The sequence below is a fragment of the Somniosus microcephalus genome, chromosome 3, assembly GCF_052327205.1.
Source record: "Somniosus microcephalus isolate GS21.2 chromosome 3, FLI_Smic_1.0, whole genome shotgun sequence".
NCBI lineage: Eukaryota > Metazoa > Chordata > Chondrichthyes > Squaliformes > Somniosidae > Somniosus > Somniosus microcephalus.
The window spans coordinates 84,033,200-84,060,057 of NC_140989.1; the positions used below are offsets into that span (position 1 = coordinate 84,033,200).

At 45.9% G+C, this 26,858-nt stretch overlaps 1 protein-coding gene across 6 annotated transcripts in view; it reads right to left on the bottom strand.

The window, feature by feature from the left end:
• taf1a (TATA box binding protein (TBP)-associated factor, RNA polymerase I, A) overlaps positions 1 to 26,858 on the bottom strand; it is a 70,570-nt gene that overhangs the window by 28,923 nt on the left and 14,789 nt on the right. For 5 of the 6 annotated variants that reach the window (XM_085981299.1, XM_085981300.1, XM_085981302.1 and 2 more), the window contains 8 exons: positions 23,318 to 23,478; positions 20,243 to 20,412; positions 14,325 to 14,438; positions 13,464 to 13,662; positions 11,494 to 11,621; positions 9,221 to 9,379; positions 7,688 to 7,754; positions 6,832 to 6,955 (listed from right to left, as the gene is read on the bottom strand). In XM_085981299.1, coding sequence (XP_085837425.1) covers positions 6,832 to 6,955; positions 7,688 to 7,754; positions 9,221 to 9,379; positions 11,494 to 11,621; positions 13,464 to 13,662; positions 14,325 to 14,438; positions 20,243 to 20,412; positions 23,318 to 23,444 — 1,088 coding nt within the window. In that variant the 5' untranslated portion in view covers positions 23,445 to 23,478. The remainder of the gene's footprint in view (positions 1 to 6,831; positions 6,956 to 7,687; positions 7,755 to 9,220; positions 9,380 to 11,493; positions 11,622 to 13,463; positions 13,663 to 14,324; positions 14,439 to 20,242; positions 20,413 to 23,317; positions 23,479 to 26,858) is intronic. The other variant, XM_085981304.1, reaches the window with a different exon arrangement.

Here is a 26,858-nt window from a genome sequence, read left to right on the forward strand (position 1 = left end):
GGCAGAATCATACAGCCTGAAAAATGGGGGCAGGGGTTATAGTCTGAAATTGTTGAACTCAATGTTGAGTCCAAAAGACTGTAGAGTGCCTAATCGAAAGATGAGGTGCTGTTCCTCGAGCTTACGCTGAGCTTCATTGGAACAGGAAGGAGGGCAGTAGGTGTGTGTGTGTGTGTGTGTGTGTGTGTGTGTGTGGTGTGTGTGGTGTGTGTGTTGTGTGGTGTGTGTGTGTGTGTGTGTGTGTGTGTGCCGTTGTAGCAGAGCCTGGTCTCCAATCGTCTTGGATCCCCTTGCCATTGGACCAAGACCTTGCTCTGTCAAGCCCGTGGTAGCTGATGTGCAACGGCCACCCCACGTTAAAAGAATTCACGCACAGGCATCTTCCACCCTTTAAAATGAAGTTCGGGACCTGGAACTCATCAGTCACCAGCAAACTCATTTTTAATGTGGAAGCAAGTCATCCTCAAAAGTGACAGGCGACCGGAAGCTCGGGGTCACCTTTACTGACTGAATGGAGGTGTTCCGCAAAGCGGTCGCCCAATCTGCATTTGGTTTCCCCAATGTAGAGGAGACTGCATCGTGAGCAGCGAATACAGTATATTAAATTGCAAGTAGTATAAGTAAATCGCTGTTTCATCTGGAAGGGGTGTTTGGGGTCCTGGACAGTGGAAAGGGAGGAGGTAAAAGGGCAGGTGTTGCATCTCCTGTGTCAACTGTAAGTATGTTGTAATTTATCTGGTATAACATTAAAAAGTCCTGCCACTCACTCATTGTAATATCAGGGAAGTTCCGATTATATTTTCAAAATGGCTGACAGTTTCCACTGTCACATCAGAACAGTTTGCTGGACTTGGCCATAGCAGCAGCAATATGGGTCACCCCAAATGTGCAACTTCAATATGACTATTAAAATGGATGGTGACAACTGTACGCCTACTGATTTGGTTAAATTTTAAAACATTTAACAGCTTAGCAAATGCATATTACATTTTAATTATTATATAGATCCAGAAATAAAATGACTACCAGATTTGAACATGTCTTGCATATTTCATTGAAAATTCCTACTTCAATGTTTTACAATTTCCCCCCTTCTGATTACATTCACATGCAGAATGCTGAAGACAGCACCAGCGGGTTCCACAAGCAATGATTTCAAGACTGACTACAAAGATGTGGAGGAGTTGGATCTCCTGTTGTTCCAAAGTTATTTTTATACCCCTTGTTCCATTCTGCATTTATGCACAAGTTACTTAACATTATTTTCTTTCACCATTTTAAAGAAACTGAGGCTAGACCCAACTTTGTGTAACGTGGCCCAAGTATAGAAACATGATTGTTTGAGGTTCAGGTCTGAAAATTGAAGGCACTTGCATAGAAGCGACAAGTTTTCCCAAGCTCTAAGCCAGCGCCTAAGGATGAGTCAGCAGATTCATGGACAGCACAGCTATTGTGTCACAGGAAAAGCAGCAGCGGTTTCGAGAGCTCAGGAAAAGAGGGGATGTATCTTTTTAGGGACAATGTTCATAATGTTGTGCAGCAGGCAGTACTCTGCTCAGCACCTTAGGGCTCATTACATTGTTGAACCATCCCCAATGCCATGGCACTCCAAAAGCTAACATTTCTGATCTATTAATTAAAACCCTATAAAGCAATCAAAAATGTCTTGCCTCCATTCGGATAGCATAAACTAGTGCATTAACTTGGGCTGACATGGCAGACACTCAGTTTTATAGCATGGGGGAAAAGAGTCTACAGATTAAACCATCAAAACTAGACCTTTACTTAGCTTGGAGAATTTATACTTCAGTAGTAATGGTGTTATGGTGTAGTAGGAAACTGTGAGGATAGGCGGAACTGTGGTAAACCACTTTTATCATTCACTATCGTTACACTATAGTTATCACTGTTGTATTGTTATCACTGTTCTCACTGTTGTATCACTATACGAGGTCGCCTCTTGTCGCGCTGTTATACCTGGGCTGACCACCTCCGACTCCGCCCATGGCTCCACCTACCTGCCCAGGTATAAAGGTAGTCGACTGGCTGGTATTCCTCCTTGTTGGACCCGATCACCCACGAGGGTGGGCTCTGTTATTTAGTCAATAAAAACCTTTAGTTACGTTCCTAACTCGTCGCTTTTTATTGGACGAATTGAGAGGTATATCAATTTTATTGACTAAATTTTAAAGATGTCTACTACTGGCCAGCCAGAAGCCCTCCCAGAAGCACAGCCACACCAGCCAGCATGGCTGCAAGCCCTCAAACCACCGTACCTGGATCTAAACCCACAGGCAGCAAACTCAGCCCTCAACTTCAAACACTGGCTGGACTGCTTCGAATCCTACCTGGAAGAATCCGGCGTCCCTCAGAGATCCAAACTAAGAGTTCTGAACGCCCAAGCGAGCCCGAGAGTATACGCACTCATCCAGGACACGACTACATACGAGGCCGCTATCAACCTACTGAAACAGCAGTACCGGAGCCCGGTAAATTACATGTACACCAGGCACCTCCTGAGATCCCGCCCGCAACAGCCAGGAGAGTCTGTAGCTGAATTTTTACGGGCGCTAAGAGCACTCGGCAGGAACTGTGACTTTAAAGCGGTGACGGCTGTTGAAAATACGGAAGATAATATCCGCGATGCCTTTGTGAAAGGCCTACGGTCCGACTACTCACGGCAAAGACTGCTTGAAGCTAAAGACCTCGACCTGGACAAAGCTGAAGCCCTCACTCTCTCCCTAGAGGTGGCCCATCAGGACCAGGAGGCGTTTTCCAGGTACTGCTCGCGACCCTGGGACTCGGGCCCGACCCCTACCGCAATACCCTTCGCAGCGCCGCCCCCGGGACCTACCTCAGCGTCGGCGTCCCGGACCCGACCGGGACCGCCACCCCCGGTACCGGCTCCGACATCGGGCACCCGCGATCGGGCCGCCGGCTGCTTCTTTTGCGGCCAGGAGAAGCACCCGAGGTCGCGCTGCCCAGCCAGGAACTCTACCTGCTCAACCTGCAGGAAGAAAGGCCACTTCTCTAAGGCCTGCAGGAGCGGATCTTCAGAGGCCAGCAGTGCCTCATGCGAACTGTGGGGGCGGCCATCTTCTTTCAAGGCAACTGAGGCCAGCATCCCCACACGTGAGTCATGGGGCGGCCATCTTTGATCAAGGCAACCGACCCCAATAGTGCCTCATGTGAGTTATGGGGGCAGCCATCTTCTCCGCCATTTTGTCCTACCTCGTGGGAGACGCCATTTTACCCACCACGCCCGACTGCCACCGGGCCAGACGACCGCCTCGCCCGCAGACGACAACGACTCGCTTACCTACACACTAGCCTCCGTCACTCTGGATCAGGCCCGCCCACACCACCTGTCCAAGTCGATGATGGACATCAAAGTAAACGGCCACGCCACGACCTGCCTGTTCGACAGCGGAAGCACGGAGAGCTTCATCCACCCAGACACGGTGAGCCACTACTCCCTCCCTGTCCTGCCAACGCGCAACCGAATCTCGATGGCATCGAGGTCCCACGCCACGGACATTAGCGGCTACTGTGTTGTGACCTTGTCGGTTAAGGGTACGGAGTATAAAAATTTTAAACTCCTCGTCCTCCCCCAGCTCTGCGCTGCCGTCCTACTAGGGCTGGACTTCCAATCCCACCTCCAAAGTGTAACCCTAGCATACGGTGGACCCCTCCCCCCACTCACAGTCGACAACCAGCGAATGTTAAACCGCCCACCGCGTAACACCTGCACCCTATCCACCCTCAAGGTGCCGCCACCTTCCCTGTTCGCTAACCTCACCCCCGACTGCAAACCCGTCGCTACCAAGAGCAGGCGGTACAGCGCTGGGGACAGAGCCTTCATTAGCTCTGAGGTGCGGCGCCTCCTGAAAGAGGGCATTATCGAGGGGAGCAACAGCCCCTGGCGTGCCCAGGTCGTGGTCGTTAAGACCGGCGATAAAAATCGCCTGGTCATCGACTACAGCCAGACCATAAACAGATACCCAGCTGGACGCATACCCCCTTCCCCGCATATCTGACATGGTCAATCAGATTGCACAATACCGCGTATTCTCAACCATCGACCTTAAGTCGGCCTACCACCAACTCCCTATCCACCCAGAGGACCGCCAGTACATCGCCTTCGAGGCGAATGGGCGCCTATACCACTTCCTTAGGGTCCCCTTCGGTGTCACCAACGGGGTCTCGGTCTTCCAAAGGGAGATGGACCGGATGGTTGACCAGAACGGACTGCAGGCCACATTCCCCTATCTAGATAACGTCACCATCTGCGGCCGCGACCGGCAGGACCATGACGTGAATCTGGAGAAATTCCTCCGTACGGCCCAACGGCTGAACCTCACCTACAATAAGGAGAAATGTGTGTTTAACACCTCGCGCCTTGCCATCCTTGGCTGTGTAGTAGAGAACGGACTCATCGGCCCCGACCCCGAAAGAATGCGCCCCCTCATGGAGCTACCCCTCCCCCACTGCCCTAAGGCACTTAAGAGAACCCTGGGGCTCTTCGCCTACTATGCCCAATGGGTGCCCAATTATGCGGACAAAGCCAGACCCCTCATGAAGTCCACATCCTTCCCCCTCACGGAGGAAGCGTGCGCGGCCTTCTCCCTCATCAAGGGAGACATAGCCAAGGCCACAATGCACGCAGTGGATGAGTCCATCCCCTTCCAAGTGGAGAGCGATGCATCCGACTTCGCCCTAGCCGCTACCCTTAACCAGGAGGGGAGGCCGGTGGCCTTCTTCTCGAGGACCCTACAGGGCCCCGAGATCCGACACTCGTCGGTCGAGAAGGAAGCCCAGGCAATTGTGGAGGCGGTACGGCGCTGGAGGCATTACCTGGCAGGCAAACGATTTACCCTCCTCACCGACCGACGTTCGGTTGCTTTCATGTTTAATAACAAGCTGAGGGGCAAAATCAAGAACGACAAGATCTTGAGGTGGAGAATCGAGCTATCCACCTACGATTATGATATCTTGTACCGGCCAGGTAAGCTGAACGAACCCCCTGATGCTCTTTCACGAATTACATGCGCCAGCGCGCATATTGATAGACTTCAGACCCTCCACAACGACCTCTGCCACCCCGGGGTCACCAGACTTTACCATTTCATTAAGGCCCGCAACCTGACCTACTCCATCGAGGTGGTCAGGACCATGACCAGGAACTGCCAGACCTGCGCAGAGTGCAAGCCGCACTTCTATAGGCCGGACAGAGCAAGCCTGATCAAGGCCACCCACCCCTTCGAGCGCCTGAGCATCGACTTTAAGGGGCCTCTACCGTCATCTGACCGCAATGTGTACTTCCTCAACATCGTTGATGAGTACTCCCGTTTCCCTTTTGCCTTCCCCTGCCCAGACATGACCAGTACCACGGTCATCAAGTGCCTGAACGACTTCTTCGCCTTGTTCGGGTTCCCGAACTATATACATAGTGACCGGGGCTCCTCCTTCATGAGCGAGGAACTCCGTCAGTTCCTACTAGCGAGAGGTATTGCAGCAAGTAGGACCACCAGCTACAACCCCCGAGGGAACGGCCAGGTGGAAAGAGAGAACGCGACGGTATGGAAGGCCGTCCTCTTAGCCTTAAAGTCTAAGGGCCTCCCAACCTCCCGTTGGCAGGAAGTCCTCCCGACAGCGCTGCACTCCATCCGGTCACTACTTTGCACTGCCGTTAACGCCACCCCCCATGAACGAATGTTTGTTTTCCCCAGGAAGTCGACTACGGGAACCACTCTACCAACCTGGCTGACCTCTCCGGGGCCCGTCTTGCTGCGAAAGCACGTGAGGGCCCATAAAACGGACCCCCTGGTCGAGAGGGTGAACCTCCTGCACGCCAACCCCCAGTACGCCTACGTGGCTTACCCAGACGGGCGGGAGGACACTGTCTCCTTACGAGACCTCGCACCCTCGGGCACTCCGGAGACACCACCTTTACCCCCCCCAATTCCAGCCCAGGTAGACGGCATGCCGGAACCCCACGAGCCTTCGCCGACCACGCAGACACCAGCATTAACACCAGATAATGCAGCACCGCCGCTGCGACGATCGGAGAGGCTGACGAGGCCGCCGGACAGACTGACATACCAGAACTGGTAGTACACTTCACCCCGCCGGACTCAAATCTAAACAAGGGGTGAATGTGGTAAACCACTTTTATCGTTCACTATCGTTACACTATAGTTATCACTGTTGTATTGTTCTCACTGTTGTATCACTATACGAGGTCGCCTCTTGTCGCGCTGTTATACCTGGGCTGACCACCTCCGACTCCGCCCATGGCTCCACCTACCTGCCCAGGTATAAAGGTAGTCGACTGGCTGGTATTCCTCCTTGTTGGACCCGATCACCCACGAGGGTGGGCTCTGTTATTTAGTCAATAAAAACCTTTAGTTACGTTCCTAACTCGTCGCTTTTTATTGGACGAATTGATAGGTATATCAGGAACAACCTAGGTTAGTCCTTCAATCATCCTGCTATCTGTAATTCCTGGATACAATACACAGAGTGCATTATTACTTTGCCGCTTTAACCACTTGCTTATTTTCTGGTTCTCTGCAGCTTTTAAAAAGCATTGCTAGGGTTCAAAATACTAATAGAGAGCTCCCCTTTGCCACAAACATCCTAAAGGAATTTTTAGCCAACATGCAATTATGTGTTTAAGCATTTTATGAGATTAACTTCAGTCCTGTTTGTATAGCATTTTGCCAATCAGAATTGGTAATTTGTAAGGCTGTGACCAAACACAGTACTGTCAAGTATTGCTAAAAGCCTACATACAAAGTAAAATAGTTGATGTTTTTCAAGTATACGTACTCGGCTATAGCTTTCTTCATTTGTTTCATTAAACATTTCCATGTGCTGTGGTTTTCTTTCCAAGTGGGGAAATCCAGTAGACAGAAGAGGACACCCAATGCTTCCTTATGATGCTTCTTTTTTTCTGAAAAGGACCAAGGCAACATGAGTTGAGCTTCTGGTTTTACTAGTGTTAGATTTCCTTTAACCAACTGGGTGCAACTTAGATAAACTGTCATCTTGGCCAGACTCTTGTCTCAGAGTCAGGTGGTTGTGGGTTCAAATCCCACTTCTGGCACTTCAGTGTCATGCTGAGGGAAGGCAGCATTGTTAAAGGTGCTGTCTTTTGGATGAGACATTAAACCGAGACCCTTTCTGCCTGCACAGGTGGATGTAAAAGACATTGTTCCGAGGAAAGCACTGAGCTCTCTGTGTCCTGGCCATCATTCCTCCCTCAGCCAACACCACCAAAAATAAATTATCGATCTTTGATTCATTTGCTGCTTGTGGGACCTTGCTGTGCTTGCCTAAATGACAGCAGTAACTGGATTTCAAAAGTAATCCACTGGTTGTAAAGTGCATTGGAACATCCAGAGGATGCAAAAGCCTCTATAAATACAAGTTCTTTCTTTCGAAGATAGTCCTGTACACAGAACATTTCAACAGTCAACAATATTTCACATTAATACTGCCCCTCAACTCTTAAAAGTTCAAGCAGGGGTTCAATTCCGCCATTGCAGGCAGTCCTCAGACAGCTGGTCAATGACCATGGGGCGCAGGAAGAAAAATAATCATAACCATTCCCAATTCAGTCTCCATCTTATATCCACATATATACACTTTCCAGCACGACCAATATTTTCACCGAAGTACTTACTTGATTCCAGGAGTAGTGAATTAAATTCTAACATCAGTTCATGGGAAGGGACCAGCTGATACAATACCTAGAGATTCAATAGAAACATTTCAGCAAACCAGCTGCAATGTCCTAAAAGGGCACAACAGTATGGCACACATGTAGAATGCAGCGCTCCCTTTATTTTGTGTTACGCAATGTATTTTGAAACTAGCAGAAGCACATAAGGCTAACAAATGTTGCTATAACTATTTAGAATACAAGCTTGTTGAAAGGATGCACCACACAAACTTTACAAAGGCCTGTTGCCTGCACAGCGGGCCACTTCTACTCAAAAATGATGCGCACACGTGCTGAATCGTTACCAGTCAGGGATGTACATTTTCACTGGTCTGAGGTCCTGGTTTTTGGGCAGTACTTGAATTTTCATTAAACATTATATAGAATGTAAAGACCAATCAAGGAAATTTGCTAATTGTCACTGGAGAACACCAAGGGCTTTTAACAACATAAACCCTGCAGTGATGCACGAGACAAACCTTTGTAAAAGTGATTGAGAATGTGGTTGAGAGTGCTCCTGAAAGAGTATTTGCAAATGTATTTTGCACTTCTACCCAGAATGTCATGGATGATTATTTGAGATACAATCAGCACTATTGGCTTCTCACTCCTCAGGTAGGTAATCGCCACCCTTGGGTAAATGATCCTCAGAAAGAAATGGCAAAGCTAATCTGTGGTCACGCAAGTGATCCACCAGCCTCCACTAGGAGTTGGACCCCTGACCTTAAAAGCTGGATTGCCAACTCTGACACAAAAATACAGTAGACACTCTCCAAAATAGTCAGCAGCTGAGGCATACAAAACTGTTAACAGTTAAAACAAAGAGCACATTATTGACTTGTGCTTTAACTTACAAAAAGATCTGCGAGGTTGATGTGTTTAGACAATTCCACGTGCTTGGAGAGTGAATTGGCTCAGACCCACCTCAGCCCGTGGCTTGAGACCAAGGCTAATTCACAATACTCTGAAGTCTGCAGGCATGGGTTAAGGGCTTCACTGACTCTCCCTTCGAAGCCCAGCCAGCCAGCGCAGGAGAATAATGAAACACACGCTGTACTCCCCCTGCCCAGCCCAGCTGTTCCCCTATGGATCTGTGGCCCAGTTGCCTCCACATGCAGGTAGCGGACTGGAGCAGGTGGAAGAGGACTGACGATTCCATGCAGCTAAGAAAACAGCTGTCAACGCACCAGACCATTCCGCCCACCCACCCCATCCCACACAGCAATGCCCCATTACATAGGGACCGACTAAAGAAATGACTGAAAACAAACATTAATAGTTTGCAGCTAAATACTGCACATGAACAAGCGCAAGAGAGCAGGAACAAGTCAGCAGAAACACACACCCAATTCAGTGTTAAGTGGGCAAATATGGTTTCTACACCAAAAGGGAAATAAAATAATAAAGGCTATAATCAGTAGGTGAAGTAAATCAGAATCTTCTATTGATGTTCAACTACAGCAATAAAAAAGAGTTCAGATAGGGGAATCTTACCCTCAGTACTCTGATCAGTTTTTTAGATGAGGTGCCATGCTTCTTCAGGAACTCATACAGATACACATGAGCATTTGGGTTTGGTGGAAATCTGCTATCGTAAGCGTAATTGTTTAACATCTTCAGGGCTTCCTCAAAACCATCATAGAAGTCAAGTAGCTGAAATCAAAAACAATACAAGTTACCAACATTTACAATAAGGAATACAGTATCTACAGATCTTCAAATTAATTCCAAATAAAGATAGGTTATCTAAACAAATGCTTGCGCGCATTCGTAGGAGTTCTTGAAGAGGCGTCAAGCTACCCAACTAGGTAGGTAATCGTGCTGCATCCTCCATACACATGAAAGTAATACAACATTAGGAGAGGGGGAAGCTGTGTAGCAGCCAGCTGTCGGACATCTTGCACGGCAATGAAATCTAGACAGGGAAACTCTGAGGCATAGGGAGTTGAGATTCACCAGAGAGCGATCCAAGATATGGGAGCTGAAAATTCTATTGTAAAGACTAAAACAGAGCACGCACCTACATCTTAGGGATCACAAAATACCTGGAATAGAAAACAGTTTTCTCCTGATTGGTGTGAACTCTTTCCGTTAGTCCAGGTATGAATAGATGATCTACTTCAGCTGACAGTGCTAATCACAATGTGATCAGCCCACTGAATTGAGAGGTGCTTGTGCTCGTGAGCTCAGAGTAATGATTTTCCACATGGCCACAAACTCCTGCAGACGGCCCTTGGCCCAGGTGAGAGCAAAATATCTGATGAGTCATTGATGCAAGTCCTGAGGTGGCCTAAAACCACTGGAGGATCATCAGAAGTCTCCTGGAGTGAGTATTATTCGAAAACAAGGGGACACTATAGAGTATGGCACCATGAGAAGGCTATGGCTGAAGCTTTAGTATGGCCTGTTAGTTGAGCGAGGGAGGTTCTGCTTTTCATAACTCATCCTCATCACTGCACACATATTCTGCTAGCTTTTCTTGGAAGATCCCAGCAGCTTCTCTACCCGTGCCCCAGAACCACCGTCCCAAATCAAAGGGCATTTGCAATATCCACTACTACAGCTTCCAAAGATATGAAACACTGCCTTGCCAATAGTCAATACTTTGTGCGCGAAAACCTGGAACTTGTGCGGCCCTTACGGGCACGTACACACCACGTAAGCACTCATAGGGGCCACAAAATACAAGCCAATGCTTTTCAGCACATGTTTTCCCCAGAACCTATTAAGCTGGGCTATATCTGACAGTGCACGGAGAGCGCAGAATGAAGTATTAATTTACTAAACTTTCAAACTGCTCACAAGGGTTGAGAGTTTTACTGTCTGTCAGAAAGCACCATCTAGTGGACAAGTATATAAAAAATTAGTGTTCAAATAAAAGTTCGCCACATGAGTAAAGATTATAGACAAATGAAAAACAGTGAGGCAGCATTTAGCCAAATTACTACTCCCCTTCAGTCAGTATCCAATATGTTTTCTGCCTTTTGCAATTTAACTGGCCTTCCTATATCTGATCTGTAAAAGGTGCAAGACTTTGCTGCTGTCTTTCCTGTCCACACCCACTCCACCCCCCAAATTTATTTTAGAGTCATTAAAATAGTACCTAGCAGATGCAGCACAGATTTTCCAAACCACTCACTCAGCCTGTGAATATGGTGTTGAACCCAGGAAAGAACACACTTTTATATAGCATCTTTCATGACCTCTGGGCATCCCAAAGCACTTCACCCCCAGTGAAGTACTTTTTGAAGGGTGGTCACTGCTGTAATGTAGGCAAATGTGGCAGCCAATTGGCACACAGCAAGGTCTTACAAGAAGCAACGAGATACATGGCCAGATAATTTGGTGGCGTTGACGGAGGGACAAATAGTGGCCAGGACAGGAGAACTCCCCTGCTCTTCTTGGAACTGTGCCATGGAATCTTTCTGTCCACCCAAGACAGTAGACAGGGCCGTAGTTTAACGTTTCATCTAAAAGACGGCACCTCTGACAATACAGCACTCATTTGGTACTGCGCTGAGTGACAGTTATGTGCTCAAGTCTTTAGAGTGGGGCTTGAACCCATGAACTTCTGACTCAGAGGTTAGTGTCCTACCATTGATCCAAGGTGAGTAATAAATTACACCATTTCAACTGTTGTGCTTCGTTCAGAGAGAAAATAACACTGAGGTAGGATTAAACTCCTTCCAAAAGGCTATCAAATAACGGTGAAAACATTTACCTTTCATAAAGTTATGCATTAAGCACCCAAAAGTACTGAAACTTACATTTACATAACAGAGTATAAAGGGATCCCATACACCAGGATTTTCTACAGCATCGTGCAGGCCAATAGAGGCTTGTCGGAAATAGTTGTGCATCTCTTGTGCTGTCCCTGAATTGACTGCATCATCAGCTAGTTTTAGAATACACAATATTACTTCTTGCAAAAAAGATATCAACTTACATTTATATAGCACCTTTAAACACAGAAAAATGTTCCAAGGCCCTTCCCAGGAGCATAATCAGGCAAAAATCAACACCAGGCCAAAGAAAGAGATTGGTCTTTGGATGGTGTCACCAAGGGGAAGTATGTAAATGAGGAAGAGGAAGGGGTCAAGGATGGATCTTTGGGGAACACCAGAGATAACGGTGAGGGGACTGGAAGAGAAGCCATTGCTAGAGATGCTCTGGCTACGATTGGATAGGCAGTGAAAAGGGCAGTCCTACTGACCTGCACAACGGAGGTGGTGTTGGGGGAGGATAGTGTCAAAGGCAGCAGAGAGGTCAAGAAGGACAAAGAGAGATAGTGCACCACGGTCATAGGCACAGAGGATGTCATTTGTCTCTTTGATTAGGGTCGTTTCAGTGCTGTGGCAGGGGTGGAAACCTTACTGCAGATTCAAACATGGGGTTATTTCAGTTGCCTGTAAAAATGAAAACTAATCTTTACCAAAAAAAGCACACTAGAATAGTAAATTCTAAGTTTCACAAATGGTCAAAGATGAGGTAGGAAAGAAAGACATATTGGGGGGATTGTTAACCCCCAAAAACAGATGGGTTTGGGTTGGGCGAGATGATAAATGTAAAATATCTCAAACCGGAACCCAACCTGCCTTGAACTCGCCCACTTCCATTTTAAACAAGGTGGGAAGGGGTGCGGGCAACCAACCCATTCTCAGGAGGCGGCTCGTTCATTTAAATACTTTAATAAGACTGCGCGCCTCAGATTTTACCTCAGTTTGACGCTGGCTGGTCAGGTTTCCTGAGCTAAAGGGAGGCGAGGAATGCTGGATGCAGCAGTTAAGTGTCCTTTCAGTGCTGCTCATGGGCTGGGAGGAGCAGGAGCGCTTCCCCCCCGCGGCCCACCAAGCTACCTGTAAAACACTCCCATGATCGGCCGACACCCCCCGCGCCACGATTTCCCCCACCCCAGGTCTTTCCAATCTCTCCCTCCCTGGCTGCGGCCCGATGCTGAAGGCCTACCCACCCGACAGCCAGCCAGCCTCTCACTCTGGCTGGCTGTGGTTGGGAAACAGAGACAAAGAATGTTAATCAGGTCCTGCCATTAAATTCGGCAAGACTGGAGGGATCCGACTGCAACACTGCCCTCTCACCGCAAATATCGGGTTCTCAATGATGGGTGAAACTAGAACTAGGGGGCATAGTCTTAGAATAAGGGGCTGCTCTTTCAAAACTGAGATGAGGAGGAACTACTTCACTCAGAGGGTGGTAGGTCCATGGAATATGCTGCCCCAAAAAGCTGTAGAAGCTACATCATTACATAAATTTAAAACAGAAATAGACAGTTTCCTAGAAGTAAAGGGAATTAAGGGTTACGGGGAGCGGGCAGGAATTTGGACACGAGTCTAGGTTCGGATTGGTCATGGCCCTGTGGGTAGCGGAGCGGGCCCAGGGGCCGTGTAGACTGATCCTGCTCCTATTTCGTGTGTCTAATTCTGTTAGATTCAGGAGATGGTTCTGTGATAGTGGATTGGCGGTTAGGATCAGATCAGCCATGATCTTATTGAATGGCGGAGCAGGCTCGAGGGGCCGATTGGCCTACTCCTGCTCCTATTTCTTATGTTCTTATGTTCTTATTGTTTCTTAAATTTCAGCTTTTATAAGTACACTTCAGTATTCAGGCATACATTTGCTGGAAGTAGAAACTCCAATTAGAGGATTTCCTGTTATCTCATTAAATTCAAGCAGGACAAAGAGTAGCAATTTATGTTATAACCCCACAATCATCACTTACCTCTCTCCTGAAGAGAACTATTCTTTTTAACCCATGTATAATAATCAAGCAATGCCCTGTAGCCCTGAATGAGTTTAAGCAAGTTTTGCTGAGATGCTGATTTTTCTCCATATCTCCATGTTTCAGCTAAAGACAGTTCCCTGTAGGCTTCCTCCATCTTTCCATTACACAGCAGGTGAATAGCATGCTCCAAGCACACCTTGGGGAACAGAAAGAACAGGAGAGATTATATCAGACATGATGATGCAGCAGGTTGGGCTTGTCAGCTAGCTGTTTAAAAAGGTGCATCAGCTCACTAGGTGGCTCAGTGGGCAAATACACCACCCAGTAAGGTACTGAGCTATTAAGACCAAGGTGGCTCCAGATTGCAATCTGGTCTCTGCCATGGAGTAATTACGAGCACTGCAACTGGACTCAGCAGACTGTGACTATCGAGTCTACATTCTACAAAACGTACCAGGAAAGAATCCCCTTTTAATGACCCATAACAATACTAAAAAGAGACTTTAATTGTCACAGAACTAGTCTGTAATACATACCAGTCTGGAAAAACACAGATGTGTCCGAAGACACTATATTCTGGTTGGACTATAATCAGCGATTCTGCTTCAGTTTACTTCACAGCAGGTGAATTTAGATTATTGTTTTTTTTTTAAATTTTATGAAAAAAAGTGTAAAGTAAGCAACTTTATCTTTTATTTGAGAACGGGAGGATCTTAATGTTCAGAGACTGTGAATTGATCACAGTAGCAGAGTCAAGTTGACTACGCTTCAAAAGTACTTAATTGGCTGTAAAGCACTTTGGGATGTCCCGAGGTCGTGAAAGGCGCCATAGAAATCCAAGTCGTTCTTTTTAGTTACCTTCAGGTAATGCTTCACTCCAATGTTTTTCATTTTCCTAGCAAATGAATTGATGTCCTCGATGCAACTGTTGGGATGATGCTGAAGTATTGCCGTTCCCATCCTCCAAATTACCTAACGCAGAAAGACCACCAGCACTATTTCAATATTCCTTTGGTAAATGTTTTCACAAGAATAGAAAAAGCACAATTAACCAGAAATAATCATGTAGGTGCATTAGCAATTTTTTTACCAAAGAATCTTTATTGCAATAGCAAAATACAGCGGTAGTATCAGCATGGGGAACTGTTACAGCCTCTTTTCATTCTGCAATTGATTGAAATATTGGTCCATTAATGTTAATTCAATTAGAATTTACAGCAAATATGGCCTTAGGGGTACAGTGGTGTAGTGGGTATGTTACTGGACTAATAATCCAGAGAATGCAAGTTCAAATCCCACCAAGGCAATTTGAGAATTTGAATTTGGTTTAAAAAAAAACTGGAACTAAAAAGCTGGTATCAGTAAAAGTGACCATGAAGTTGTTTGATTGTCGTAAAAACTGGTTCACTAATGTCATTTGGGAAGGACTCCGCCGTCCTTACCTTGTCTGGCCTATACAAGTCTCCTTTGTTTCAGGGCCTATAAAAACAGGCTTTGAAGTGCGATTTTGCACTGAGTGCAGTTTAAACAGAGTGCTACGACCTCAGGGAGTTAGGTGAGGAGTGGAAGGAGGAGCTCCCTTGCTTTGCCTTTGTTTTTCCTAACTTTTCACCCTGTAGGAATGGGTTCTTACTTTACACCGAGGAAAGTGTCCTAGAGCGGGAGCAGTCATACAGCAACAACTACGAAACCGCTAAAGTGACGTCACAACCAGGGAAGGAGCCGATTGGTAAGTAGGACCTGGTGAGTATTTCTACAGTCCAATCGTTAGTGAAAGTAAGGTCTCCAGTTTAGAGTAAGTAGTGTTTAAAGGGAAGCAAGGTCCCTAGTGTATTTAATATTCTTTAATTTAAAGGAAGTAAAGGGAGTAAATTAAGTGTAGGACATGGCAGGGCAGCTCGGCACCGTGGAGTGCTCCTCCTGTGCTATGTGGGAAGTCAGGGACACTTTCGGTGTCCAGGGCGAACACATGTGCAGGAAGTGTCTCCAGCTGCAGCTACTCGAAATCCACGTTTCGGAGCTGGAGCTGCGGCTGGAGTCACTGTGGACCATCCGCGAAGCTGAGATCTCCGTGGATAGCACGTTTAACGAGGTGGTCACACCGCAGGTAAAAAGAGTGCACAGGCAGACAGGAAATGGGTGACCGCCAGAGTAAAAGAACTAGGAAGGTAGTGCAGGAGTCCCCTGGGTCCATCTCCCTCACCAACAGATTTTCCATTTTGGATACTGATGGGGGAGATGGTTTCTCAGGGGAATGCAGTAAGAGCCAAGTCCGTGGCACTACGAGTGGCTCAGCTGCACAGGAGGGGAGGAAAAAGAGTGGGAGAGCAATAGTGATAGGGGATTCTATCGTAAGGGGAACAGATAGACGTTTCTGTGGCCGCAGACGTGACTCCAGGATGGTATGTTGCTCCCTGGTGCCAGGGTCAAGGATGTCACTGAATGGCTGCAGGGCATTCTGAAGGGGGAGGGCGAACAGTCAGAGGTCGTGGTTCACATTGGTACCAACGACATGGGTAGAAAGAGGGATGAGGTCCTGCAACAAGAAATTAGGGAGCTAGGTAGCAGATTAAAAAGCAGGACCTCAAAGGTTGTAATCTCTGGATTACTCCCAGTGCCATGTGCTAGTGAGTATAGGAATAGGAGAATAGAGCAGATGAATGCGTGGCTAAAGAGTTGGTGCAGGAGGGAGGGCTTTAGTTTCCTGGATCACTGGGTCTGCTTCTGGGGAAGGTGGGACCTGTACAAGTCGGATGGGTTGCACCTGAACCGGAACGGGACCAACATCCTTGCGGGGAGGTTTGCTAGTATTGTTTGGGGGGGGGGGGGGGGGGGGGGTTTAAATTAACTTGGCAGGGGGATGGGATACGGAGTGGAGCTATTAGTAGGGGGTGATGCACAGCCAAATATAGAGGAAAAAACAAGTCAGCCTGGAAGGCAGAGCAAATATGTAATGACACAAGGGAGTATGGCAAGGCTGGATGGCATTTATTTTAATGCAAGGAGTCTTGCGAGTAAGGCAGATGAATTGAAGGTGTTGATGAACACATGGAAGTATGATATTGTTGCTAACACAGAGACATGGTTGAGGGAGGGGCAGGACTGGCAGCTCAATATTCCGGGGTATAGAATCGTCAGGCGAGACAGAGGGGGCTGTAAAAGAGGGGGTGTCGCATTATTAATCAAGGAGTCAATTACTGCTGTAAGGAGGGATGCTATCTTAGCAGGTTCCTCTAATGAGCCCATATGGGTAGAACTTAAAACAAAAAGGAGGCAAGCACTTTGCTGGGAGTGTACTATAGGCCCCCAATCAGGGGTAGATAGATGAACAGATATGTAGGCAAATCTCAGAAGTGTAGAAATATTGGGGCAGTAATTCCTCCCCAAACGCGTGAGTACGGAAGGGGTACTCACGTGTCTGGCCGGAGGAAACGCCGGTTTTCAGCATGCACAGCGCATGCGCTGAAAACCGGCATTTCCTCTCCTCTAACCCAAGAGGTGAAGAGGCTAGCGCGTGCGCTGTAGGGGGCAGCGCGTGCGTCTTGGATTTCCTCTGTTTTGGGGGATTTGCGCATGTGTAAAGGCCTCCGGTCTTTACGCTTGTAAAAAGCACACGTAAGTATTTATTTTTACAGGTAAGTGGTGTTTTAGTGCAATTTAGAATTTTTTTTTCCCCCACAGGTTTATTATTTTAAAGAATCTACAATAAAGGTAAGTTTAGTTTTAGGCCCTTTTTATTAAAAATTTATTTTTTTCCAAAAAAAATAAATAAAATTGTTTAAATTATTTTTTTTTTTAAACTTATTTATACTTAATTTAATGATTGGGATGTTTTTTAAATTTTTATTTAAAGTTTAAGTAGTGTTTTGGGCCCCCGTAGTTTTCATGAGTTTGACAGTTATTACTCTCAAACTCATGAATGAACCTTCCCCTCCCCTGATTGGTTGTACAGTGCTCACCTGATCCCAGCCGGCACATCGCACTAACTACGCCGCTGGATCAGGTAAGCACTGCGCGCTGACATCTGAACCGGGCCTGTGACAGGAAATGCAAGCAGGCCCGGGCTTCAGATGTCAGCGCACAGGGTGAGTGCAGATCGGGGGCTTGCACGCGCGGCAAGCACCCGATCCTAATTTCAGGGCCAATGGGGTAATAATAGTAGGGGATTTCAACTTCCCAAATATTAACTGGGATAGTCAGAGGGTGAAAGGCTTAGAGGGTGCAGAATTCTTAAAGTGCATCCAGGAGAGCTTTTTGAGCCAGCATGTAGAAAGTCCTACAAGAGAGGGAGTGGTACTGGACCTAATTCTAGGGAATGTAGCCAGGCAAGTGGTAGAAGTGTCAGTAGGAGAGGATTTTGGTGATGGTGACCATAATTCGGTGAGATTTAAGGTAGTCATGGAAAAGGACAAAAATGGATTGGAAATAAAGGTTCTAAATTGGGGGAAGGCCGATTTTAATATGATAAGGCAGGATCTGGCCAAAGTAGACTGGGATCAGCTACTTGTAGGAAAATCCACATCAGAGCAGTGGGAGTCTTTCAGAAAGGAAAGAGAGTACAGTGCCAACATGTTCCCGTAAAGGTCAAGGGTGGGACCAACAAACCCAGGGAACACTGGGTGTCAAGGGATATACAATGGATTAGGAAAAAAAGGGAGGCTTTTGGCAGATACAAAGGACTAAAATTAGTGGAAGCCCTAGAGGAGTATAGAAAGTGCAGGGGCGGGGGGTACTTAAAAAAGAAATTAGGAGAGCGAAGAGGGGGCATACAAAAAACACTGGCAGGCAAAATAAAGGAAAATCCCAAGGTGTTTTATAAGTATATTAAGGGCAAGAGGATAACCAGGGAAAGAGTAGGGCCCATTAGGGACCAAAGTGGCAATCTGTGTGTAGAGCCAGAAGATATAGGTGAGGTTTTAAATGAGTATTTTGCATCTGTGTTCACTATGGAGAAGGATGATGTCGGCATAGAAATCAGATAGGGGGATTGTGATATACTTGAACAAATTAGTATTGAGAGGGAGGAGGTACTAGCGGTTTTAGCAGGCTTAAAAGTGGATAAATCCCCAGGCCCGGACGAGATGTATCCCAGGCTGCTGCGTGAGGCAAGGGAGGAGATTGCAGGGGCTCAGACACAAATTTTCAAAACCTCTCTGGCCACAGGGGAGGTGCCAGAGGACTGGAGAACAGCTAACGTAGTACCATTATTTAAGAAGGGTAGTAGGGATAAACCAGGGAATTACAGGCCAGTCAGCCTAACATCAGTGGTAGGCAAATTATTGGAAAATATTCTGAGGGACAGATTTAGTTTCCACTTGGAAAGGCAAGGATTAATCAAGGATAGTCAACATGGCTTTGTCAGGGGGAGATCATGTCTAACCAATTTGATTGAATTTTTCGAGGGAGTGACTAGGTGTGTGGATGAGAGTAGTGCAGTTGATGTAGTCTACATGCACTTCAGTAAGGCTTTTGACAAAGTCCCACATGGGAGACTGGTCAAGAAGGTAAAAGCCCATGGGACCCAGGGCAATTTGGCACATTGGATCCAAAATTGGCTTAGTGGCAGGAGGCAGAGGGTGATGGTCGAAGGGTGACTGGAAGCCTGTGTCCAGTGGTGTACCACAGGGATCGGTGCTGGGTCCTTTGCTGTTTGTAGTGTACATTAATGATTTAGATATGAATGTAGGAGGTATGATCAGTAAGTTCACAGATGACACGAAAATTGGAGTGGTAAATAGCGAGGAGGGAAGCCTCAGGCTACAGGACGATATAGATGGGCAGAACAGTGGCAAATGGAACTTAACCCTGAAAAGTGTGAGGTGATGCATTTTGGGAGGACTAACAAGGCAAGGGAATACACATTGAATGGTAGGACTCTAGGAAGGACAGAGGATCAGAGGGACCTTGGTGTGCATGTACATAGATCCCTGAAGGCAGCAGGACAGGTAGATAAGGTGGTTAAAAAGGCATATGGGATACTTATATTCTATGCCTTGGCTAATGAAGGCAAGAGCAGGGAGGTTATGATGGAGCTGTACAAAACACTAGTTAGGCCACAGCTGGAATACTGTGTGCAGTTCTGCTTGCCACAGTATAGGAAGGATGTGATTGCATTGGAGAGGGTGCAGAGGAGATTCACCAGGATGTTACCTGGGCTGGAGCACTTCAGCTATGAAGAGAGTCTGGACAGGCTGTGGTTGTTTTCCTTAGGGTAGAGAAGACTGAGGGGGGACCTGATTGAGGTGTACAAAATTATGAGGGGCACAGAAAGGAACTTTTCCCCTTAGTAGAGGGGTCAATAACCAGGGGGCATAGTTTCAAGATAAGGGGCAGGAGGTTTAGAGGGGATTTGAGGAAAAACTTTTTCACCCAGAGGGTGGTTGGAATCTGAAACTCACTGCCCGAAAGGGTGGTAGAGGCAGGAACCCTCACAACATTCAAGAAGCATTTAGATGAGCACTTGAAACACCATAGCATACAAGGCTACGGACCAAGTGCTGGAAAATGAAATTAAAATAGGCAGGGCTTGATGGCCGGCGCGGACACGATGGGCCGCTTTCTGTGCTGTATGACTCTATACGTGACTCCAAACCCACACTAATGTGGCTGAATCTTAACTGCCCACTGAAGTTGCCTAGCAAGCTATTGTACTCAGTAGTCAAGAATGCCCACCGCCACCACCTTCTCAGGGCCGTGCCAGAGACACCCACACCTCAAGAACGGTTTCAGATGACTGTGTTTGTGCAATTTCCATGACATTCCAGGATGTCCTTTACCTTACTGGTAGATCCTTGTCTTCTGGTAGTGTTGTCTTCCAAGATCTGGAAGTAGTTTGTCATCAGTTCTGCAGCCGTCTGCCACTGGTGGTGAAACATGGCTTTGCGAATGCGGCTCAGACACGTTTTGGCTGTCCTTCGTAAGCCAGTTTGTTTTCCATCTTTGACACCTGTACATTGCAAGTGTAGTTTTAAAAGTTGCACTGCCTTTGTAATTGAACATGCACAGAACTTATCAAAAATGCACAGCCACACAGTTTTGCTGCTGAAACCAAAAATATTCCCTAAAATAAGTTAGGTTACTAAAGGAAAAGTTGCTTTTATTGCATAAGAACATTTTTTAGAGTTTCATCAGATATTTCTCTTGTGTTCAGTGCTAACCACAACTCTGGTTTGCTTTCTACAAGTATCTGGTAATATAGCATTGCCCAGAGATGAAACAGAAACCCCTGTTTCTGCAATCATCACCTAGCCTTTGCATGGCAGAAGAATAAATACACTATTATTCTGTACAATTTGGGCTATACACTGCAAAATTAAATCTCATCAGAAAGTCAGAACTGCAGAGTTCATTTGCTTACAGAACTTTTAATTCCCATCTCATTGAGCACAATAATAGCAATACAGGAAATCAAAAGGGGTCTTTTACAGTTGATCCAAGATGATCAAATGATTGTTTTTTGAACTTTAACTAGATGCTAGACACATGCAGCTGTTGCCAAGTCCTTTACTTTAAACCGATTGCTTGCTTTGTCTTTAACACAAGCTGCGTTAAGTGGTTTCTAATTGGTTTGTAATGAAACATATTTACAATATTAATAATGCCTATCTTCCAGAGTATGGGTTACAATCTGGTGGCTACATGTCGAGTTTATCTCAATTGCCTGCTGAAGTAAACAGAATTTAAAGAGACCAGCCACATCTCAAATCGAGATGTTATGACTTGAAAATACAATGGATGTCCTGTTTGGTCACAAACCCTATACACTTGTAGAGCTGCTGCTGATGGCAGCACCAACTTCAGCAGTAGCACAGCCTTGGAGAATCACCTCACAAGAGGCAGCACCACTGAAGTCTGCAAACATAAACACTGCTGCCAGCAGTGCCACTGACACATACAAGATAATAATGTTGTTCTCCATTGTCTGACAAGTGCTATCTCCAGACATCGGTGAATGCTCATGACCAGAAGTGCAGTTTGCAAATCCCCCAAAAAAGTGCTATGGTGCAATGTAAATGGGAAAGGATCTCCGCACATCAGAGCGGTGCTTCTTTTTTAATCCATTCGCAGACGTGGGCGTCGTTGGCAAGGCCAGCATTTATTGCCCATCCCGAATTGTCCTTGAGAAGGTGGCGATGAGCCACCTTCTTGAACTGCTGCAGTCCATGTGGTGAAGGTACTCCCACAGTGCTGTTAGGGAGGGAGTTCCAAGATTTTGACCCAGCAGCAATGAAGGAACGGCGATATACTTCCAAGTCTGCATGCTGTGAGATTGGAGGGGAACTTGGAGGTGGTGTTCCCATGCGCCTGCTGCCCTTGTCCTTCTAGGTGGAAGAGGTTGCAGGTTTGGGAGGTGCTGTCGAAGAAGCCTTGGCGAGTTGCTGCAGTGCATCTTGTAGATAGTACACACTGCAGCCACGGAACGCCGGTGGTGGAGGGAGTGAATGTTTAAGGTGGTGGAAGGGGTGCCAATCAAGCGGGCTGCTTTGTTCTGGATGGTGTCGAGCTGCTTGAGTGTTGTTGGAGCTGCACTCATCCAGGCAAGTGGAGAGTATTCCATCACACTCCTTACTTGTACCTTGTAGATGGTGGAAAGGTTTTGGGGAGTCAGGTGAGTCACTCGCTACAGCGTACCCAGCCTCTGACCTGCTCTTGTAGCCACAGTATTTATGCGGTTGGTCCAGTTAAGTTTCTGGTCATTGGTGACTCCCAGGATGTTAATGGTGGGGGATTCAATGATGGTAATGCCATTGAATGTCAAGAGGAGGTGGTTAAACTCTCACTTGTTGGAAATGGTAATTGCCTGGCACTTGTGTGGCACAAATGTTACTTGCCACTTATCAGCCCAAGCCTAGATGTTGTCCAGGTCTTGCTGCATGCGGGCACGGACTGCTTCGTTATCTGAGGAATTGTCAATGGAACTGAACACTGTGCAATCATCAGCGAACAATCCCACTTCTGACCATATGATAAGAGGGAAGGTCATTGATGAAAATGGTTGGGCCTAGGGTATGCTCGGAGGAACTCCTGCAGCGATGTCCTGGTGCGGAGATGATTGGCCTCCAGCAACCACAACCATCTTTCTTTGTGCTAGGTATGACTCCAGCCAGTTTTCCTCTTGATCCCCATTGACTTCAATTTTACTGGATGTAGTTCTGTAACATAAAAGTGGCATCAATCCACTCGTCTGGTTTGTATTTGTGCTCCACAAGTAATCTGTTCCAAATATGGTCACCCATTTACTAAAAATAAAGTTGCCTAAATTTCTTTTGATACCCTCAAATTTAAATTGTGTCCCTAATCTTCCAATCATATAACTGACAGAAGAAGTTTCCATCAAGTCCCCTCTCATCCTCCTCTTCTCCAGAGAGTGAAATCCCAGGGGAGATAATTCAGCCCTCTAAGCTTCCTCCCATAATTAATTTCATGCGTAATCAACATTTCCATTCCTTCCACCTAACCTCAAGACAATACACTTACCTCCGCTGAACTTTGTCTGTCCATTGACCTAGCCTGTCCTGATCCCTTTGGATGATCATACATAAATTGGCATCTCTGGCCACTACATTTAATTTGATGTCATCTGCAAAAGTAGACACCTTGAACAATGTTCAGTCTTCTAAGTCATTTATAACAATCAAACAACAGTGGCCCCAACACTGACCCCTGTGGGACTACATTCCACGCACGTACACACACCTCACCCTTATTCACCAGATTTTGGGCGGTTCTTTCATCTCATTAATCTCCTGTACAGTATTTACCAAAGCCACTGTATTTGGGCTCTGCACTTAAATGGACAGTTTGACAAGATTATTAAGCAACATACAAATGGTTTACTGAGTTGGCCATACTTTGGAATTGAAGGACACTTTTAGGCAGACGAAAACGAATTTCTGGACGGCAACTGCTGGTCCAAACTCTCTCTTCGTCAGTGGAGTGATCTCTTGCTGCTGTTAGCTCAGCTACCTCGTCATCCATCTTCAGCTCACCATTAACGTGAAACCAAGATAACCTGAAAGTCAGAGATCATCTTTGAAGAAGTAGCAAGTCAACATCATGTAATCACACAAGTAATGATTATCAATAGGCCTGATATTTGTGTTTTAATTTTTCCTGGATTCAGACCTGAACAAATCTGGTAAAATCAGTTGAAAACAAAGAGGTTTTTTGTGAAAAACAAAACAAAATCTTTATAATGAGCAAACAAAATAAAATGCTTATAATGAGCAAGTACAGATTTAAAGCAAACAGTTTTGGAAGGTACAAAAAAACCTTTTAAATACTTATAACTGCTTTCACGCGGTCTAATGCTAAAGGGAGTTAGTGCGTCCTCAGCACCTCCTCCCCATGGATTATTGTTAAACACGATGTGGGTAACTGGCGGTAAAGTTTACAATGATACTGCCGGTCTGCATGCTGAGAAGTACGCTCCACGCCCAATGGAAAGGAACACCCCAGAATTACATACATAGGATATACGGCACAGAAACAGGCCATTCGGCCCAACCAGTCCATGCCGGCGTTTATGTTCCACTCGAGCCTCCTTCTGTCTTTCCTCATCTAAATCTATCAGCGTAACCCTGTATTCCCTTCTCCCTTATATGCTTGTCTAGCCTTCCCTTAAATGCATCTATACTATTCGCTTCAACCACTCCCTGTGGTAGCGAGTTCCACATTCTCACCACTCTTGGGTAAAGAAGTTTCTTCTGTGGTGACTATCTTATATTGATGGCCTCTAGTTACGGTCTTCCCCACAAGTGGAAACATTCTCTCTCTATCCAATCTATCAAAACCTTTCATAATTTTATAGACCTCTATTAGGTCACCCCTCAGTCTTTTTTCCAAGAGAGAGAAAAAAAGAGACCCAGCCTGTTCATCTTTTCCTGATACAGTAAACTCTTTTTTATCCGGCAACAGGATGGTGCCGGTTGATGAAAAATTCTGGATAACAGAGAGATAGGCAATTTTTAACAAAAAAAATAAAAACCACTGACCAACTCAGCCACCGTGGGAGACTCGGACTTGGCAAAACGAGTGCTGGATGGATTCGGCAAGATTACCGGTTATCTATTTTTCCAGTTATTAAAGAATTCCAGATGATTAAGTGCCATTTAAACAAGAGTTTACTACATATGTAGACCCTCGCATTTCTGGTATCATCCTTGTAAATCTTCTCTGCACCACCTCCAGTGTGTCTATATCCTTTTTACAATATGGCGACCAGAACTGCACGCAGTACTCTTAAGTGTGGTCTAACCAAGGTTCGATAGGGGTTTAGCATAACTGCCCTACTTTTCAATTCTATCCCACTAGAAATAAACCCTAGTGCTTGGTTTGCATTTTTAATGGCTTTGCAGACCTGTGTCGCAACTTTTAGTGATTTGTGTATTTGTATTCCGAGATCCTTTTGTTCCTCTACCCCACCTAGACTCGCACCCTCCGAGTAATAAGTGACCTCCCTATTCTTCCTACCAAAATGTAATACCTCACATTTGTCTGTGTTGAACTTCATTTGCTAATTTACCCATTCTGCAAGTTTATTAATGTCCTCCTGTAATTTGTTGCAGTCCTCCTCAGTATTGACTATCCCATTGAATTTGGTATCATCTGCAAATTTAGAAATAACGGCCCAGAAAGTCGGGTCGGGGGCTTCCCGCGGGTGCAAGCCCCCGATTTGCACTTATCTTGCACGCCGGCCGTTGAACTGTAGGCCCGCGTGGAAATCTGATCCGGGGCCTGCTCCAGCTGCTGGCGCGCAGTGCTTGTGTATCCCAGGGGCGCAGTTAGTTCGATGCGTTCCCTGGGATCACGTGGGCCATGGAGAGCCTGCAGGGAATGCTCCATTCATAAGTCTGACAGGAAGTGCTGTCAAACTTAGAAATACTACGGGCCCCTTCTTCTTACAAATCACTAAATCTTTAAATAAAATTTTTTAAATCACATTTTTTAAATAAACTATAAATTACATGAAATAACTATTTTAAACAATAATTTAAATTTTTGAAAAAAATAAGTTTATTTTCTAACGGGGCTAAAAATAAACTTACCTTGCTTTAAAGTATTTAAAAATAATAAACTTGTGGAAAAAATGTTTTAATTTTAATTAATTCACCACTTCTGCAGACTTACCTTCCCGGGAAAACCTGTAAAAAAAAAACGAAGTTCGATGCGCACGCGCAGCCTCCCCCGCGCATGCGTTCGACCTCTGAACCCCTGCTTTCAGGGGAACGGAAGTGCCGGTTTCCCACGCATGCACAGTGCATGCAGGAAACCGGCACTTCCATTGGGCCTACGGGTGAGTACCCCGTGCGTACTCACCCATGGAGACCCGAATTTCTGGGCCTGTGTTTTTGATTCCAAAGTCTAAATCTTTAATGTAAATTGTGAACAGCGGTGGTCCCAGCACTGATCCTTGTGCAACACCACTACCCACCTTCTGCCACTGTGAATAGCTACCCTTTACTCCCACTCTCTGCTTTTGGTCTTGAAGCCAGCTAGCAATCCATTCCGCTACTTGTCCCCTGACTCCACATTCTCTGACCTTATTCATTAGTCTATTATGGGGTACCTTATCGAAGGCCTTTTGAAAATCTAGATAAATTACATCTACTGCATTACTGGAGTAAGAGATTAAAATTGAGCATAACAGGGCACGTTTAGTAAAACGCAATTGCGGCCACAGAATGTTTAAAGATGAAATGTACTAATTATTCGTATGTTTAATTGCAGAAATGACCATACCAGTTTAGAGAGATGAAACTTACAAAAAGAGATACTGGCATGGTCCTTTTCTGAAGAAACGAAACTTAGTAGGGACCAGAAAGGGAATGACTCGTTTCCCAGAAATCACATGACCTGGATGACTCATTTCCAAGAAATCAGAGGGTCTACATGCCCCTTCAGTAAAAGTGAAACTTATCCTATAGGTTATTTTGTATGAGTTAGACACACCTAGTTAGTGATTAATATATAGACTTTTAAATCGATTGGATCTCTGAAGTAGGAGGTCTTGCAAAATGTGTATAACTGTGTGAATCTCAAGAGGTTCGGTGGAGTGGTAGCCTTGTGTGGGGACACAAGAGCAATATCTCCCCAGGCCTGAATAAACCGTTTTTGACTTCAATTATTGGGTCTGTCTTTCTTACAACAAGCCGGTGATGTCGACCTTGTATATCACTTGGTCCGCACTTTGGGGGCTTACATCAATTGGCGACGAGGATGGGATACGCGATCTGAACAAGATTCTTGGACAACGTTAACCTAAGAATGGGTATGTTTTAATTACCACCTGTAAAATTAGAGGTTAATTGTTGGCAAGACGTTAAGTCAGAATCGACGTATAAAACTATAAAAAGAAAGACACCTTTAATTGAAGGCGGTTAAAAAGTAAAC